We start from the raw sequence: 18856 nt of genomic DNA on the forward strand, positions 1-18856 counted from the left end.
ATAATTATATAGATTACATGCCTGTTTCAACTTTATAAAACCAATAACTTTGCAGTTATATATATATTAGTGATGGGACGATTCCAATATATTTCCCGATTTCAATACAATTACCAATTCCGATTCTTTGTAAATCTCTAAATATTTAACTATAAAATCATTTTGTCCCGATTACTGTAAAAACACATCTTAAATGTGCCTATATTTTCTCAAATGTAAAAACACATTTGTGAGGCGATGATCTAGATATTTTAGTCTTACTGAAAGTTTAAAATCAATAAATATTTGTTTTATTGTTACTACAAACAGTGGAGGAGGTTTCTTGGACCAAAATCGAACAAAAAAGATAATTTAAGGAATCGGTTCTGGCATCGGGGGAAATAGGCTCAAATTTTTCCGATTCCAATACCCCAAAAAGCTCCAATTTTTTCCTGATTAATCGTCCCAACAACAATATATATACTGTGTCGTGTGAATCCATTGTAATTTCATTTCTTCTTTATTTATAGATTCATTTTCTGATCTCCATCAGCGCTAACTATACCCACCTGAAAGATTCGAGGTTTGCCACATACAACGCTTATGATACGGAGGAAGTGAGAAATTCTAAGCATTCGATACTCGACACCAACATGTGAGGAGGAGGACGACGACGACGATGACTGCCCCTTCTCCACAATACATCCTCTTTGCTTTTTCATATTTTTTTTCTTTTTTTAATTTTTGAAGGAGTGGAGGACACAAGAGAAATTGAAGAAAGAGAGGAAGGAAATTTATAGGAAAAAATAACAACAAAAAAAAATATCGTATGAAGCTAAAAAAAAAAAAAAATCGTATGAAGCTAAAAAAAATAAATAAAATAACAAGAGGAAAGAGAATAAGAATATAAGTTTTTAAGAATAAGAAAATTTTTGCAGAAAAAAATGATAGAGGACTCTTAAGACACCATTTTTTTTTTTTTTTTTTTTTAGTTCTCTACTCTGTAATCTGGGAGGCAGCAGTGGCGGCGGCGGTTATATAATTATTCAACTTTTTTGGTTGTGATTTTTTTTTTTTATTTGTCTTTGACCTTTTCAAAAAAAATTTTTTTTTTCAATTATAATGATTTTTAAAACAAAATTTTGATTTTTTTTTTCCTTTTTTTTTTTTAACTCTTTTCTATAATTTTTATTTTTTATTTTTTTTTTTTTTTTGTCTTTTGATTTTAAGAACTTAATAAAAATATGAAAGAAAACCAATGGATTAATTATCACTATCCCACCAAAATGAACGCCAGTCTCTGATGGCAATATTCGGGGGGGGGGGCCTCTCTATTACACTATCTCCCCCCCTCTCTCTTTCTTTCTCATTAAATACTCAAACCCTAACCTCCTGAATTTCTTACATCTCTGCTTACACACACACACAGATTACATATTTCTTTAAACACATAGAATCTATGTAGGAAACTTCCGTTTGTATAAGCAAATACTATACTGATACATTTGCATACATGTACACCTAAATTTTTCTAAAACCGTTCTTATTTCTAAACATTTCTATATTATGTATAGGCATATCTTCATATGTGCATGTGTGGGTGTGTGTATATAATATAATCAGTTTTACTTTCACTAAGGGTGACACTTTCAGCCTAATGGACCAAACTAATAGTGTCAATATATCAATTATATATATATATATATATATATATATGTGTGAGAAAAATTTTTCCCAATGGTTTAATATATTAAAATCTATTAGCCAGTGGCAATGTACATATATCGATAAAAATTAAGCCAGGTAAATTGACTCAAATATTAAACATGATCAACATTTTTGTAATCGAGTATTCATATATACTTGCAAAAACCAAAACAAGGAGGAAAAAGATTACATTTTTTTTTTTTTTTTTTTTCGCAAAAAAAAAATACAAATATGATGTAATCTTTTTCTTTATTTTAGTTTTTGCACACACACACACACATATATATATATATATATATACCAATAAAATCAGTCAATATTGATTCAATTAAGCTTCATGATTATCGGTTTTCATAATCGATATAATGCGTATGTTTTTGCAAAAATCAAGACAACCAAACATAAAATAAGAACATCATATAATGTATTTCCTCGTGTGTTACAATTGCTTCGTAACCATTTGGACAAATTTAAACACTTGTAGCAATTTTTGGAATATTTTTAAATGTTTGAATTTTTCCAAATAGTCACGGAGCTATTGTAAGATACAAGGAAACACACCATATGATGTTCTTATTTTATATTTTGTTTTGATTTTTGCAAAGATATGTTGAGCTTTACATTATCCTGGTAAGACTCCTTTTAAAGAATTGATCTTATTCTCTTCCTTTAATTCGCCCATTTATTTATTTATATATATATATATATATATATATATAATGCTGAGGAGTCTGTTTGAAGAACATTTCTTGCGTTGTATGATTTATCAAAAACATCGTCTTGAAAAAGCTTAAAAAAATTTGAACGTATGATTTTTACTTATTAGGGAATCATGTTCAGAACGAAGAAGTTGACAGTGATGTCATGTGACTGACAGAGCATCAGTGGTACTTAATAGCATACAAAGAAGCGCAAATATGTGTGTGTGTGTGTGTGTGTGTGTGTGTTATCACAGGCATAGATAGAAAAGTAAATACCTAAAGCTGAGATCAAAACTCAAACACAATTCTAACAAGTCAAACTTTCTACCCTCACTAAGCTACGAAGGAGGGTGAATTTAAATGTTTACGTATGCATTATCGGCTACCTAGAGTACTCTATATGATGAAGAGTCGAGTATTATTGCTGATGTAAATCGGGGATTTTTTTTTTCTTACCAGAGTGTTCCTTTTCACATGTATCTATTGCTATTTGCTGGCAGGCTGTGTAATAGTGTAGTTTAGCTAGAAAAAATATAGTGCACTAATTAGGTTGATATATAAATCCAGTGTGTTTAATAAACATGTATACTATACATGCACCCACATATAATGCTTAAGGAAATTCCCCTTTTCTTTCTTTTTCTTTCAATTTATGGGCAAGTTCTACATTGACTGAAAAAGGCTTCCTCCTAAAATCGAAGAAAAAAAAAGTTAAAATACAAGGACTTAAAAATGTCAATTATTCACACACCAACAAACACCTGCATGCACATAAAGTATTATATATACATACATGTCTCGAAATTAAGAACTAAAATATTTAAAATCAAGCTTAACAGAAATGTCGTTCATTTTATCCTTCTTGTAGTGTTGTTGTTGCTGTTTAAAAAAAAAAACAAATAATGGGCAGATAACTCTTCCGTCTGCTTTTTATTGGCCTATTGTCTGTCAAAACATCTTCGTTTTCTTAAACTATGGCAATATTTTTGGAAATATCTATATATGATGTACTCAGTGATTTCTGGTGTAATATCCATTAACTTGCTTTAAGACTGAAAAACATTTAAAAAAAAACAAAAAAAAACAGAAGAAAACAAAGAAACCATTGATCTGCAAAAGACAGTATTTTATGTAATACATAATGGCTTCTAATATCTGATTATTATAAAACCTTAAATGTTTTTTTTTTGTTTTCTATTGGACGTATGCTGATATTGTTTGATATTAATAACCTAATTCTCATTCTTATTCAAGTCAGTTATATATTCCCAGCCTTGTGAATTAACTGTTTAAGGCCGTTACCCATGAAAATAAAAAAAGCGGTATAATACATAATATATTGCCTGAAACAAATTCCATTTTTTACTTTATATATTTGAATGAAATTGCATAGGTTTTAATTGTATTTTTTAAAAATATAATTAAAGTGAATTTAACTTGTTTAAATTTTTAAATTAATTGATAAATAAATTTTAAAAATGAAGTTTTGTAATAGAATTAAGGTGAGAATTGAATCCAGGTCAAAGATTATTTAAAAAAAAAAAAAAAAAAAAGCAAATAAATGAAAACTTTGTTTATAAAATTCTGTGCCAAACATGAAATTACTGAATTTGACAAACATTTTTGGAAAAAAAAAAAATTTTAATTTAAAAACAGTAATCAACAGCAACATAACATTTTTTTTAATATGTAAAAAAAAAACAAAAAAAACAATTAAATTAAAAAATTTAGAAATGAAAAATCGATATTTTAGTCTGACTAGCAAGAAAATTGTAACAACTAAAATTTGTAAATTTGACACACAACCTGAAAAATTTATAAAGTTAAAACTGCAATAAAAAAAGGCTTAAATATTAGATTTCGTAAAACTTGCTTCCTTCCCCCAAAATACATAAAATCCTACATTCATTAAAATTTTTCAAAACGCATGCATAAAAACCCAAAACTAAAAACTTTTTTACTCTAACCACCTCCCTCTGCCCCTTTCTTTTTAAAGATAACTTTAAAGACGTTAAAACAAAATTAAAGATTAAAATTCTTTGAGAGTCCTGAATCATTAGCAATTTTAGTGCTGCGCTGTGCTGAAATAAGATTTCTATCAACTAGAAATAAATTCTAAATTGGCAAAAAATTGTTTGTGCATTTTGACAACTGATTCATCATGGACAGTGTCGTTTTGCAATTTTATGAAACAATATCACAAATTGAGTTCTAGATAAAGCTTCTATATCTATTCATCTGGTTTGAAAATAGTGCTACTATATAAAGTTGTCTTGTCGGACTTTCTTTTGACCTAACTAGCAATACATCTGAAAAATCGATATTTGAGTCCGACTAGCAAGTTGTAAAATAATAAACGTAACATTAAATACTCAGCATGAGTGATGGGCTGTTTATATATAACAACACACACAAAACTCCTACACCTATGACAGGGTTTTTCTAAAAAAGATCAAGTAACCCTGATCATCAATGAAGTATGGTTTAACATAGCAAAATCATATTCAATGAATTCCTTGGAAGGGTTATAGGATTCAGAATGTAAACCAATTTCTGTTTAGACAATGAAAGTTAATAAAATATGAATTTTAGTCCCACGTCATGGTTACTGAGTCTAACTTTTAAATTCGAAATATTAAGTTGGGAACTAAAATTAATCTAAGATTTATTGGAGAACACTTTCCATCCGGGCAACACAGATTAGCCCTTTTAATATATGCATATATCTATATTTGTCGAGTCAAGTTGAATAAAAAAAATCAGACTAATCAGGTGCATAGAATTCCCAGACTTCCCCCGATCGACCGTTGTTTGTAAAGCCATTCCTGAAGAAAAGACGCTTTTGCCAAAACAATTCCTTGTTTGTTTGGCATTTCAATTTTGGCCTTCTGAAGGTCTCCACACTTTCAGGAATCTATCTTGGAGGCTTTGGTTCTCTCCAGTGAAAATTCTTTCTGTAAATTTGAACATCGTAAAAGATTTTTAACGATAAAAGAAAAACTAAAAAAAAAAAAAAATTTTTAAAAAATCTGTGGGTTTTTTTTTGTTTTTTTTTTTTGCTTATATACATACATATATTTTTTTTAATTTTTTTTTTTTTTTTTTATCATTCGTTGCAATCGAAAAACTCACCCTGTAAATGTTTAAAACAAAATGAAAAATTAAAGATTTTAGTGTTATGTTCGGTGACCTCTCGGTAAAAACATGAAATGAAAAACTTTTTTTAAAAAAGTAAAAAATAAAATTATTGAAAATAAAAACATTCAGCCACCTATACCATTTATCTTCATCATCATACCATTTAAAAAAATTTTTAAAAAATAAAAAAATTACAAAACTCTCTGGTAAGACAAAAAAAAAAAGCAAGATCCGAAAACTTGCATTATTGAGGGAAGGGGGGTAGCTGTCAGAAGCTGAATAAGCAAGCTTAGCTAATAAAAAAAAAAAAAATAAACTCTTGGACATTTCCTTGAAATCCCAAATGTATAAAGTGGCGCCACCTATGATGCATCTCGGATGACTGCCAAAAGGTGCTGGACCTTTTTTATTGTTTTTATTTATCCAGCCCTTGCAACCATTAATATACACCATCATATATATACCATCTCAGGAGACATTTGTCTATTACAGGAGCCAGAGAGTTTTGCGATATTGTGTGGCTTGTATAGTAAATAGCTTGGTGCTCCAACCTAAAATTGCTGTGAAAAGCTTTCTGCCAAGAAATATTTGTTTCTTAAGATAACGATTCTCAATAAGTAGAGTAAATGGTTCTAATTTTGTTATGCAGACTTTGTTCGTGTGTAGGAAAATATTTTAAGTTTTGCTGAAAACTTTTTCTTTATTACTCTGATCGCCATCTTACAGAAACTTCCAACTTTAGTCAACAAGAGTTATCGTCCTTGATAATTTCTTGTTATAAATGGCTTTCCAATTTATTGAACTAATTTGAAAACTGTTTTTGCTAACATTTTCAGTATTACATTTCTAAGGCTGCATTTAATTAGAATTTTATTTACTGCAAACATCTTGAAGCACTAAGGTGTCTCCTTGAATGTATAGTCTTAAACCCAAATTTAATAAGGTTGAGGCCAAGTATGAACTTGGACTTTTGCTCCAACCACAAGTTGTTAAAGCAACATAAGATATCTTGGCTTGAGTTATATATATTGACTTGAATTTTGAGATACTTTCAGATTACAGCTAGTATAATACTGTAAAAATTTATGTCCATATAAATATTAGTATCAATATTTATAAAACAATCCAAATTGGATAAAGAAGCTCAATATTATAATTTTCATTTATATATAACATTTCAACTAATCACTCACATTCTAGGTTGGCATATGTGTCCAGATAATGAGCCTGGACCCTCTTAGGGAAACTAATCACACCCAATTCTTCGACTGCTTTCCTGCCCTAAGATTTAACCTTGGGAAAAGGCAGAGACCCAAGGTCATGGCACCAGCTAGAGAGGTCTAATACGCACAACACCTGGCTGAACATGCAAAAACAATTTTTTTTTTTTTTTTAAATTAAATCAAAATACAAAAAAAAAAGAAAGAGTTGGTCTTAACTGTATATTTTTCCAAAATTGAAACTTACTTCTACGTAATGTCTTAACACAGGCCTAGTTTTTCTGCTTCTTATGATATAAGTATAACAAAAATGATCAAAAAAAAATTTTTTTTTAATTTGCTTTCCTCATATTATAAAAAATACAGTTACCATTGGTTTTCTATAATTATTCTATGAAATAAATTCTTGTTTAATCTATTCTTTTATTATGGTAAAAAAAAATACTTTAATCAAAATCAAAAATTGACTATAGTGTTGATAATTATTGTCAATATAAGATATCCTAGATATCATTCCTCTTAAAACAATATCCAATATGATAAAACGCCTCTGGTTAAATTCATAAAAATAAAAAAAAAAATTACAAAAAAATAAAAAAAAACTCTTGTGTGAAACTAGATATTAGATTAAAATAAATCTAAAAAGGAAAATGGTGAAAACCTACTAAAATAATTTAAAAATAAAACTGAATTTGAAACCATATTTACCCCATTTTTTTCCTGGTTCATTTGATATAATAGTGTCACAGTCGAAAAGTATTTTTTTTCTTTTGTTTTTAATTTATTTATTATTTGGGAGCTCAAATGAACCATAATCAACTTCTTGCTCATAAATTTTAATTCTAGCTAGAAATTATTTTCTTAAAGGCTTCAAGATCACTTACTTTTTTTTTATATATACATAAAAGTGGTTATCCCAATATCTTCAATAAGATCATTCATAACTTTTTAATTACATTTAAAGCCTTTCAATTGTCATTTTTGGAAGTACTTTCAGGTTAAAATCAAAGGTTATTAGCCAAAGTCAAATATTATGGTTCTGTTGTTCCTAAACCAAAGAGGAAAAAAAAATTTTTTTTTTTTTCAACGGTGCCACTATTGTACAATTGATCTTTTTTTTTTTTTTTTCTTGTCTTCGTAACTGGAGTAAAACTTTTGTGGTGTTGTAATAATAAAAAAAAAGTAACTATACTTTATCAAAAATTAACGTCTGTTCAGGGTCTAGTGATTTAAATTTGAATCTATTTTAAAAGTGAGAAAAAAACTTTGAACCTGTACAATGCACACACCCTTTTGTTTGTTTGGTTTTGTCTTTTTTTTGGGTTTTTTTTTTCATCTTTTAAAAGATTTTTTATCAATTGGACACTAATCTATCAGATTACCCCCCCCCCCCAAAAAAATAATATTTAGACTTAGGGGGGTGCTCAGTTTTTAATGTTCTAGTAAAATCGATCTCCCATAATGGAACCAATCGACGTTTGAAGACCAATCTGCTTTGTAAATTGCTAAATTCGATAAATTTAGTCTTGAAAAGGCCAAATTCACAGAATTTTTTTTTTATAGCAGTTTAGCCTTCAAACGTCAACTGGATAGGGTATCGATTTTACTAGGGGTGTATTAAAAACTGAGAACCCTCTAAAAATCTTTAAATATTTACATTTTTTGCATTTATGACGGGGGGGGGGTAATCTAATAGATTAGTCTCCAATTGATAATTCATTGAAAAAAAGATGAAAAAAAAATATGTAAGGGGGTTGTATTGTACAGATCCACCAAAACTTTATAATTAATTCAGAGGCATATACACTGAATTAAAGTTTTATTTTATGGTAAACATTTTTTTAATATTTTTTTTTTTTTATCTAAGTATTTTGCAACTGTTTAAAATATGTTGATAATAAACCTATGCTTTGATCACACAGTTAAAAAGGTCATTTGCTTTTTTTTCTCTCTCTTTCTCTCTTGAGTTTCCGATTTTCTCGTCTGTTTCCTTGATAGTCAAACACAATAACTTCGCCATGATAGAGAGTGTTTGTTTTTTTTTTTAATTTATGTTTAATGGTTGATTTTTTTTTTTTTTTTTTTTTTTTTTTTTTTTGCCTGGGTCTTCCAAAACTGTTATCTTTGAATCTTGGTGAATTTTCATGAGCAACAATTTTTATTTTATTTGAGAAGGAGTTAACCCTGAAATATCATCCCGCATCTCTGATCCTATCAAGATTAAGTAAAAGATTTACTGAAAAATAAATTGTCTTCAGTTATGTAAAAATATATAATTTCTACATTGCGTTTGCAATGACCCTTAATAAATAACCTATATTTTCATTTGTTATAACTTCATGCCAAAGTTATTTTGCTAAGGTAATGTTTTGAACTCTATAAGAAAGTTCAAACAGGTCAGTTGATCGAAGTTAAGATTTAAGATTTCACGGTTAGTTTTCAAGTCCTGGCATCCGCTTTATTTTGTTAGTAATTTATAATTTACTAATAATGCAGTATATTCCATTTCTAAAAGCAGATAATATCTCTATTTTGAAATGAGACAAGTCTGTAATATATGCGTTACATTTGGAGAGCCGTGGTCGCCAAAGCTGTTAAAACAACTGGGCCACTATACATGCAATCAAATGGTACGGGGGGGGGGGTCTATCGGATTTGCCTTATAAATGCCAACTTGAAAAGCTTAACTTTTTTTTTTTTTTTTTCCTTGAGCGCCGATGTTTATACGTTGATCTTTTGATCTACAATCTCTTCAGTGGGCATTATGAGATACCTTAAGAACTGTTATTCATTTCTAAGAGGTCTGCACACGGGACACTACAAGGAACTATTTTACCACCGATTTCGATTGAACCGAAGGAGAGACGCTTTCTCGATCAGAATCGCTTGACCTTTGAATAGACTTCCAAGTGCGGTAATAAATGCACCAATAATACAATTTCATCTTGAGCGTTACTTTGTGCAACGTTTCAGTCGGATTGGCCTTCGACCATCCTCAAGCATGTTGGTTAAACAACCACTAACGTACCTGATGATGATGGTCGAAGAACAATCTGACCAAAACGTTGCACAAACAACATTCAAGATGAGAACAATAGTCCAATCAATACAAATAATATAAGCAATCAGGCCTCATCTAAAAAAATTCAGAACTTTAACACAATTTCAGTTGAATTTGCACTACTGTGTTATCTTCTGTATAAATTTATATCGCTCTTTACTTACCTGGCAGATGAAACATGTTTTTTTTTTTTATATTATATATATACTAGCAGTTCAGCCTGGCTTTGCTCAGGCCCTATGTACTGTTCATAACTTTATGTGCATATGTATATATTAAAAAGTGTGCAGATGTGTACGGTAATGCTTTTCTATATAATAGGCTTCCTTAACTACTATAGAGATTTTTGGGCTCAAATCAAATTATAAAGTTTGATCAATGTTCAAAAAACCTATATCTAAAATTTCAAGTGTTTAGACCCCCAAATTGGCGGAAGAGTTTGGTAGAGTTCTCAAAGGTCAAATCATTGTACCTTAACCCCTTAACAGACAAAATTCTGGCCGAAAACCAATCAAAATCATTTTTCCAAATTACGTCAAATCTAGAGTCTGTAGACCGAAAATTGATAGTTATTGTGTAGGGAAATGTACACACACACATCTTCACTTTATATATATATATATATATATATATATATATATATATATATATATTTTGCCAAATTGAATTTTTTTAAAATGCATCAGGATTTTTAAAGTTTAACTTTTGTAGTACCCAAGCTAAAACTCAAACTATTAAAAAAAAAAAAAAAAAAAAAAAAAAAAAAAAAAAAAAACAGCACTTTTTATTTTTCATGGTGGGGTTGATTGTCAATAATTTTTTTTTTTCTGTAACAATCTGTTCTTTTGCAAGCAAACGCTTCTTCCTTTGTTAAAAAAATGCTTAAAAAAAAAAAAAAAAAGCTGTCCTTCCCAAACGCAATTTTCAATTTTACTAACTTTAATTTGATATGTGTGCTTTTTTTCATTTTTATTTAAAATTTTTTTATTATTTGCTTGTTCTTTTCTCTCGCTCTCATCTTTACAGCTTAGCCCTATTTTTTTTTCCTTTCACAAAAAATGTGTATGGAAAAAAAAAATGGCTATACTTGTATGAGTAGTGTTTCCATAAGAAAATAAATCTGGCTTAAATAATTTTTGAAAAAAGTATAAAAATATATACACATATGCTTATCAGTGTGTATATATATATATATATATATATATATAAGAGGCTGATAAGAAAAAGTAAAAAAAAAAAAAAAAAAAAAACTGATCAAAACTTGATTATTTTCAGAATTGACTGACATACAACACTCTGACTATGATTAATTTTGAAAGGAAAAAAAAAAAGAGTGGTACTTCATTCTTAATCTGGCTATCAATTATTTTTGGCATTCATCAATAACCACCTTCTTCTCCTCTTCCTCCGGAGACCACAAGTGTATAGTATGTGTTTTGTTAATGTGACTAAGTGACTATTAATTTTGAAACTTGAAAAAAAAAAATAATAATTCAAAGGAAAAAGATCAACAAGGGAGACTACTCTGTCTTCCTTACTGCACAGCAAACTTTCTCATTTTTTTAATTAATTAGATCAGAGGTCTTCAGCAGCACTTCTCCTTCTCGCTGCCCTTTTCGGCATATCTACAACACGACACACAAATATTTAGAATCTCAAAGTTATACGTACAATCTAAGATCTTAATTAAGAAGCAAATTTAAAGAATTCATAGTAATTAGAGGTGTAGGGGAAGGCGCTACTTCATTCCCAGGATTAGACCACTTACCCTTGATCCTCCCTTATAATGCTGAATGTTTAGCAAGGGGTGGGGGTGTACCGCATACCATTTTTAAGTCTTTGGTATAACTTTCCTGGGGACTGAACCCCCAGTCTCTCAGTCCATTAGCGAACACTTAACATTATGACAAATGCACCAATTAGTCTTAATTTGTATACGATAAAATAAATGAGTAATTTAGATTAAATAATTAACTATATAAACCTGTTTGTAATTAGAAAATTCTTCATTTAAAATTTTTTTTTTAATTTTAAGATCAAAGTTTTTTTTTTTTTAATCTGTATTATTCACTCGCTAAGAATTTTCACGTCATCCTCAAAGAATTCTTTGAGAACAACCTGTGGTGTTCGCTGGAGTTTGAGTGATAACAATAATAGTTATTAGGATCTTTTTAGTTTGTTACAATCGCTGAATGAAAAAAAAAAAATTTTAAGGAAATATTTCAAATATTAAATTTATTGCGACTCTTAATCAATAAAATCTTTCTCAGAGTCGAGTTAATTGAGGTGAGCCGAAATGTTGAAATATGAATGTTATTTTTAAGGAAATTTTATTTTTCCCCCAATTTCACCTCACAAATTAACTGTGCCCTGAAAAAGGTCTCATTGACATACATAAACATCGACTGTATTTATCATTAATTTTAATATCATATTTGAACTATTCCTTTCAATAAGATTGGATCAATTCCTTAAGGTTATTTAACTATAAAATTAAACATTAATATTAAAAAAAAAAAAAAAATTAAACTCACATATATGTATGAATGATGGAAATAATATTCCAAAGTAATGTAAAAGAAAGAAAAAAAACATCATCACGTCATCTTTTATTTCAAGATTTACTCTGGATGATTGATTCAAAGAAGGAAAGAAAAAAAAAAAACAACAAAAAAAACTATCATCCTGAAGAAGTCTTGAAATAAAGACAACGTGACGAATATAAAGTTTGTATTTTTGTTTTTTTGTTTTTCATTATATATATATATATATATATATATATATAAACATGTTTATATAATTAGATATAACATTTTGTATGCCTAACTGTATTTTTCAAATCAAATTACTTCCGATTAAAAAAAAAATTACAAACTTACCTCCTAGGCTCAATTCCTGGGGAGGGCGATGGTATTTCTTACGTTGAAGACCCCTGACGTAGATGGAGTTGTACATTTAATTTAAAAAAAAAAAAATTTTAAAAATTAAATAAAAAAAAAAAAAAAAAAAATAACTTGCATGCATACATCTATATAAATCTACATGAAATAAACATTAAATGTTACATGGACTTATATTCTGTGTTTCTTTGGTATAATTACAAGTCACATAAAAGTGTTTCAACTTTTAAAAAGAAAATTAAACGTCATCTTCTTTGGCTTAACAATTCAGGCGGACGTGTTCAACACTTAAACGCCCCTCTTTAAAAAAATTTTATTACTGATTTTTTTTTTTTTTTTTTTTTTTTTTTTTTTTCCAAAGAAATCCTTCTGATTGCTATATCGGTTAAGCATCATGTTTTTTAGATTTTAAAATATAAAATTTATTTGGAGCAATTATTTGTTCAATTTTTAGCGGAGGGTTTAGTTTTCTATATAATGATTTCCCACACCAGCTTGAAATTCCAAAAAATACGTTTGTAAACGTCATAATTTTTATTTTATTTTTTTTTAAGGTGGATGGAGCTGAAAATCTATCAAAAATAAAGTGAAATGAATATTTTACACTATATAGAAAAGTGAACACCTAGTTTAAAATTGAACAATTAATTTTTTAAAAAATAATCTGGAGATGTGGTGCTTAATACTATTTAAGAAGAATTTAAAAAAAAAAAAAAAAATATCAGTAATACAAATTTGGGGGGATGCACGTCAATCAAAAATTTGATATGGAGAGAAAAAAAAAAATGTTGTCTCTTAAACAGTTGTCCCCCTTGATTTCCCTGTGGCCACAAAATAAAAGTTTAAAAAAAAAAATGTATAAAAAAAAAAAAAAAAACTTTAAAAAAACTTGTAATACACTAAATGTTTTGGATTTTTACAGTGTATATCTCAACATATATATATGTCATTATTTTTTTTTTTTTTTTTTTTTTTAACTTTTAGTGTTGTAAACTAACACATTTCAAATCTGGAAAAAAAAAAAAAAAAAAAAAAAAAAAACGGCAACCTGAATAAATAAAACAAAGAAAATCAAGGAAATAATATCTTACCTGACGATGTCTTTATCTTTCAAACTTTAATCATTTCATTTCTTTCATCCAAAGCATTCCTCCTCCCACTCTTCACCTCCTTAAACTCCTCTTCATCACATGAATGCCATTTTTTTTTTTTTTAACTTACTATTTCTCATCATATTCTATTTTCGAATCTAATTTTACCTCCTACCTCTCTCTTTATATATCTATCCAATCATTGCACCATAAAACTCAGTGTAGTCTGTTCTACCTGCCACTTTTTCTTTCTCTGACTTATACTATTTTCAACCATGAAAATAATTTCAAATATCTTCAGATCATCCCATCTTCTAACACTAATCCTGGATTCACCATTGGACATCAAGGTTAGTCTGTAAAATTTTGGTCAGTACAAGTCTATCCACCACCGAGTATGTTTCATTGTCTGTCTGGGATTTCTGTGAATGCAGTTACTTATTGCTGGTCCCTCACCCGTGGAGGTTGCTGGCTGGCCGTCTGCTCGATCCAGCGTCACCTAGTCATTCTTTCGGAGATCTGTTTCTTATGGGAAGTGCTCTCTGGGTTTTTAGATAGCTTCGTTCGAGCAGACATCCTAATCATTTCAGCTATCGATGTGGTAGATTGCGGAGGATCAATGCTCTTTGATCATAAACTGGTACTTGATTTCAATCTGCTTCTTAGTTGTGAACTAACCGGAGTGCCCGGCGTTGCTTGGATGTTTTGAGTTGTGTTAAGAAAAAAAAAAAATGGTAGTAGCCAGGCAGGATCGAACCCGTACTTTGGAGAAGGAAAAGAGGATAGTGAATTAAATAAGTTAATAATTAATTTTTGCCTGGCACAAGGACGAAATATAAAAAAAAAAAAAAAAAAAAAAAAAGAGTGGGATCGAACTCGAAAACATAGGGGTAACTAGTCTTCCTCGCTAACCATTAAGCCAAAGAGGACAGTGAATTCAATGAGTTGGTAATTAACTTAAGAATCCTAGGATTCACCATGCAGAAGCAGAAATGAACGTTGTTTTTAAAACTGGCCGAGGGCCAGTTAAGCTTTCCGCTTTTCTGTCAGGGCATTTATTTGCTTCCCTATGGAAGCAAATTAGACACAAGGTCGTTTATAATGTGAGGGGAAAACCATCTCCCCCCCCCAAAAAAAAGGCGCACTCTGGCAGTATTCAAATAAATAGATTGTCTCGGCATGAAAAGGTTTCGCCTACATTGACCAATTACAGAACAGATACTACCCCGCTGGAAAGCTAGGCGGTTGCGTTTGCTTCGATTAGTTTCACTTTATTTTTGTGAAAAAGATAAACACTCGATCAAAAAAAGACGATGTCCGTTTGCAAATCTGAGATATTACGATCTAGAAAGTATGCATAAACTTTTCCTGGAATCTAACCAACGTGAGAACCCTAGGCAAAAAATCTTTTGTGGACATACACAAATACACGCACCCGTTATATAATAGACTAACCTGGGTGCCTGGCATTGCCCAAGTGTTTGGAGGTGTTTGTGTAATATAACTTTTTTCTTTTGCTCAACAGACAGGCTGGCTCGAACCTGTACTGTGAAGGAGGAAAAGTATGTTTTGTTTTTTTTTAAAAACAAAAAAAAAAAAAAAAAAAAAAAAGTGATAAGTGGTGAGCTAATCGAAAAGAGGGGGCTGACTTTGGAAAATATCGGCGAAAAAAGCGACCCCTCCCAGTAGAAAAGTGCCCAGTTGAGGGTGAAGGAATTAATGTTTTTGGCTAATTTTTCGATATTTGTCATCCGAAGGGTCGAGCTTCAAAACAATATCAATCCCATGAAAATCCGTCACCTGTCGAAAGTTTTAACCCGACATACAAACACACATGCATATATTTAAACAGACACGTGGGATTTATATTATAGGTGGCCAAATTAATAACATGTTTTCTTTATAATAAAAAAAAAAATTTTTTTAAATTGGTATCGCACAATATTTGATACTTTCAGCAGCTGCGTAACTCTCACTTCCCTTATTTTGTCCTTTAGTTCTCGCAATTCTTCCTTCTGTATCAGAAACATGGTTCATAGAATGTGAAAATTAAAGGACACGTAAGAGAAACGAAAGTTAAAGTTGAATTTAAGGCTCGATTCTATCGTTGGCATTGGTTTCCTTGATTATTCCTTGAATCAGGGACTTACGAGAGGGGCTGCTTGAGTGGTGCTGTGGAACTAGCTAGATTAGAAATTGGCACATTCACATTGTCAGCCCGCATTGTGATCTACTTCGCCATTGCAACATCTCTGAGGTAAGATCTTTGGTAATGAAAGCAATTAAGGTCAAACCTAGATTAAAAAAAAAAAAAAAAAAATGATGCATTAGTACAATTAGCAAGGTATGACGTTTTCTTGACCAGCTTCATTCTATTGCTGTCAATAGCTTTAATGGTTCATTTCTAGAATCTGGTACTTGCATGAAAATTATCATTTTTTTCTAAAGTGTCCTCAGGTCCAGATTGCATTTTTGAAATTCATCAGCTGTGACAATCAGACTTTAGTAAGATGTATTCCAATTCCTGCTGTAACTGGTAATTTGAATCTGAAATCATAAAATTTTGTCAGTCATCTTATAAGATATACAACAATAACATACTGAATTTTCAAGAGTCTACGACAATTTTAGATGCCTGTACAAAAAGTCTGGAAACTTATTGTAGTCACCTCATATGTTTTGCTTTTGGGACGAATTTTGGGTTTCATTTTGGCTCATATGCTTTTTGAAGGCTAATTCTGAGGCAACACGTTCAGGACAGCAGAACACAGTATGCACAGAGAAAATGTAAAGCCGTATCAATGGGTTTCTATCATCTTTCTTCTAACTTTTAAAGTAGAACCGTTTTTATTAGTTTATCAATTAAGGCAATCATTACACTTTATGCATATTCAAATGACCTATGCATGATGACTAGGGCTATGACAACAGCATATTCTTTTGCTTGTTTTGTTGCCACATCTGGTCAGGATAAGCTGCTAGAAGCAGCTTATCCTGCCTTCTACGAGTTCAAAATAGAATTGGTAGCTTAGTGGGGGATGAGTTTTTCTCTTCCCTGCAACCTCTTTCCCACAGAAGAGAAGTTGCGAGTTTGTCTCTGCTTTATCGTTTTTTTAATGGCAAGTGTTCATCTGAGCTTCAATTTATGGTCCCCCCCCCCTTGCCAAACTTTCACGAAAAACACTCGTCTGGCCAAAACCACTATCAATAATTTCCCACACTCCTTGTCTGTGCCTAGACCTAAATGTAGATCCCATGAACAAATCTTCTTTCTTAGAACTGCACGCCTGTGGAACTCTCTTCCAATTGCCTACTTTCCAGCTGGCTACAATCTGATTGTCTTCAAGTCCAATGTAAACAAGTTCTTGATGAACCGTCCTCCTAAGTAATCCAATTTACCAAATTCCCACTACTTATGTTTACTACGCTATAATCACATTGACTAATGTATACCCACTAACTCTTATCCTCGAGTGGCCTCCGTGCCTTGATAAATGGTGATACCTGTGTAAAAAAAAAAAAAAAATTTATGTAGAGATGTGGCTCTCGGTTGATTAAGTGTGTCTAACTGTGCCAGATATATACTCGAGAGTCAAAACAATGAAAAGAATATGCTGTTGTCATAGCCCTCGTGATGACTGAACGAAGATAATTGATCACACGAATCGTTTCTACAGCAACAAATTAGGCAATAACATCAAATTCCTTTTTAAATTAAAATCTAACTAATAAGAAATACACTAAAGTATCTATCACCTTTCACACCTATTTTTTTAAAATGAGATCGTCCATTATTTATTTATAGACATGCCTCATCAGTATATAGTTAAATAACTGGCCTCAGGTTTAGTAACCCAGTATGGATAATTACTTGGCCAACAAGTCGGCTGTGATCGTGACAAGTGAATACGGATTTTAAAACAAGCCCACAGGTCTTGTAAGATCACGCCAGCGGACAATAATATAATCTTATCATATGCCAGTGTCTAGAGCTTGGGTGTTGCCATGTACTTTGTATATATATCTTAAAGTGTTTAACCTAATAGGCGGGAACTCTAGTATTCCACCTGGGGAATATAATTATTATGTCTACATCAGAGTGTCCTCCCTTAAGTTACACTAGCCCGGGTGTTTGGAAGTGTGTGTTGAGCAAAAAAAAAAAAAAAAAGTGGTAGTAGGCAGGCAGGTTCGAACCTGTACTGCGAAGGAGGAAGAGAACATGAAAAAGAAAACGTGACGTCTTTGCCGTTACGTCCATCATCAAACCGGAAGCAGCGGAGGTTTAAATTAAGGCTAGTTAATCGAAAAGAGGGGTGACTTTTGAAAATATTGGCGAAAAAAGTTACCCCTCCTTGTAGAAAAGTGAACAGTTGAGGGTGAAGGAATTAATGTCTTTGGCCAATTTTATGATATTTGTCGTCCGAAGGGTCTAGCTTCAAAATGATACTAATCTCGTAAAATCCGTCGCCTCTGTCGAAAGTTTTAGGCAGACATACAAACATACATACATACATTTAAACAGACAGGTGGGATTTATATTATAGGAGATGGCTTGGGAATGGGAAAATCATTTGTACGATATTAATTTTTATCTACATAATATTTTGCTTGTTCCTTCCATAGTTTGTACATTATGCTTGGAAGATGAAAATCTTTGTGATCTTAAGCTTCTTTACATGTGGTGTGGTTGTATCTCGTGCTTTGGGGCGAATTTTTAGTTCCATTTTGGTTCTTAATAGGTAATGATCCATCCAACATTCAGCACATCTTATGGTTCAAACATTGTGCAGATCTTGTAGATCATGCCTGCAAACAATAACATAATCTATCATATTCCAGTGTCTAGAGCGTAGGTGTTTCCATGTACTTTGCATTTGATATATAGATAATATTCTGCTTAGTCCTTCCTTAGTTAGTCCGTATGTTTTGACAAAGGCCAAATACACCAAATTTGGTTTAAAAAGGCCAATCTGGCAACCGTAGACAACAATATAAGAGTGACTTCCCTTTCATGTAGCCAGGTCTTCGAATATCAGTATAATAATGCATGACCATTGTA

General features: G+C 30.8%; 1 protein-coding gene across 4 annotated transcripts in view; it reads left to right on the plus strand.

Moving 5' to 3' along the window:
- Nucleotides 1–13057, plus strand: part of LOC145259207 (neuronal membrane glycoprotein M6-a-like) — a 1045587-nt gene extending 1032530 nt beyond the window's left edge. For all 4 annotated transcript variants that reach the window (XM_080117042.1, XM_080117041.1, XM_080117040.1 and 1 more), the window contains exon 8: nucleotides 510–13057. In XM_080117042.1, coding sequence (XP_079973168.1) covers nucleotides 510–638 — 129 coding nt within the window. In that variant the 3' untranslated portion in view covers nucleotides 639–13057. The remainder of the gene's footprint in view (nucleotides 1–509) is intronic.
- The last annotated feature ends 5799 nt before the right edge of the window (nucleotides 13058–18856 follow it).

Source organism: Euprymna scolopes, chromosome 34, assembly GCF_053919585.1.
Source record: "Euprymna scolopes isolate OS-2025 chromosome 34, ASM5391958v1, whole genome shotgun sequence".
In the NCBI taxonomy this organism is placed as follows: Eukaryota; Metazoa; Mollusca; class Cephalopoda; order Sepiida; family Sepiolidae; genus Euprymna; species Euprymna scolopes.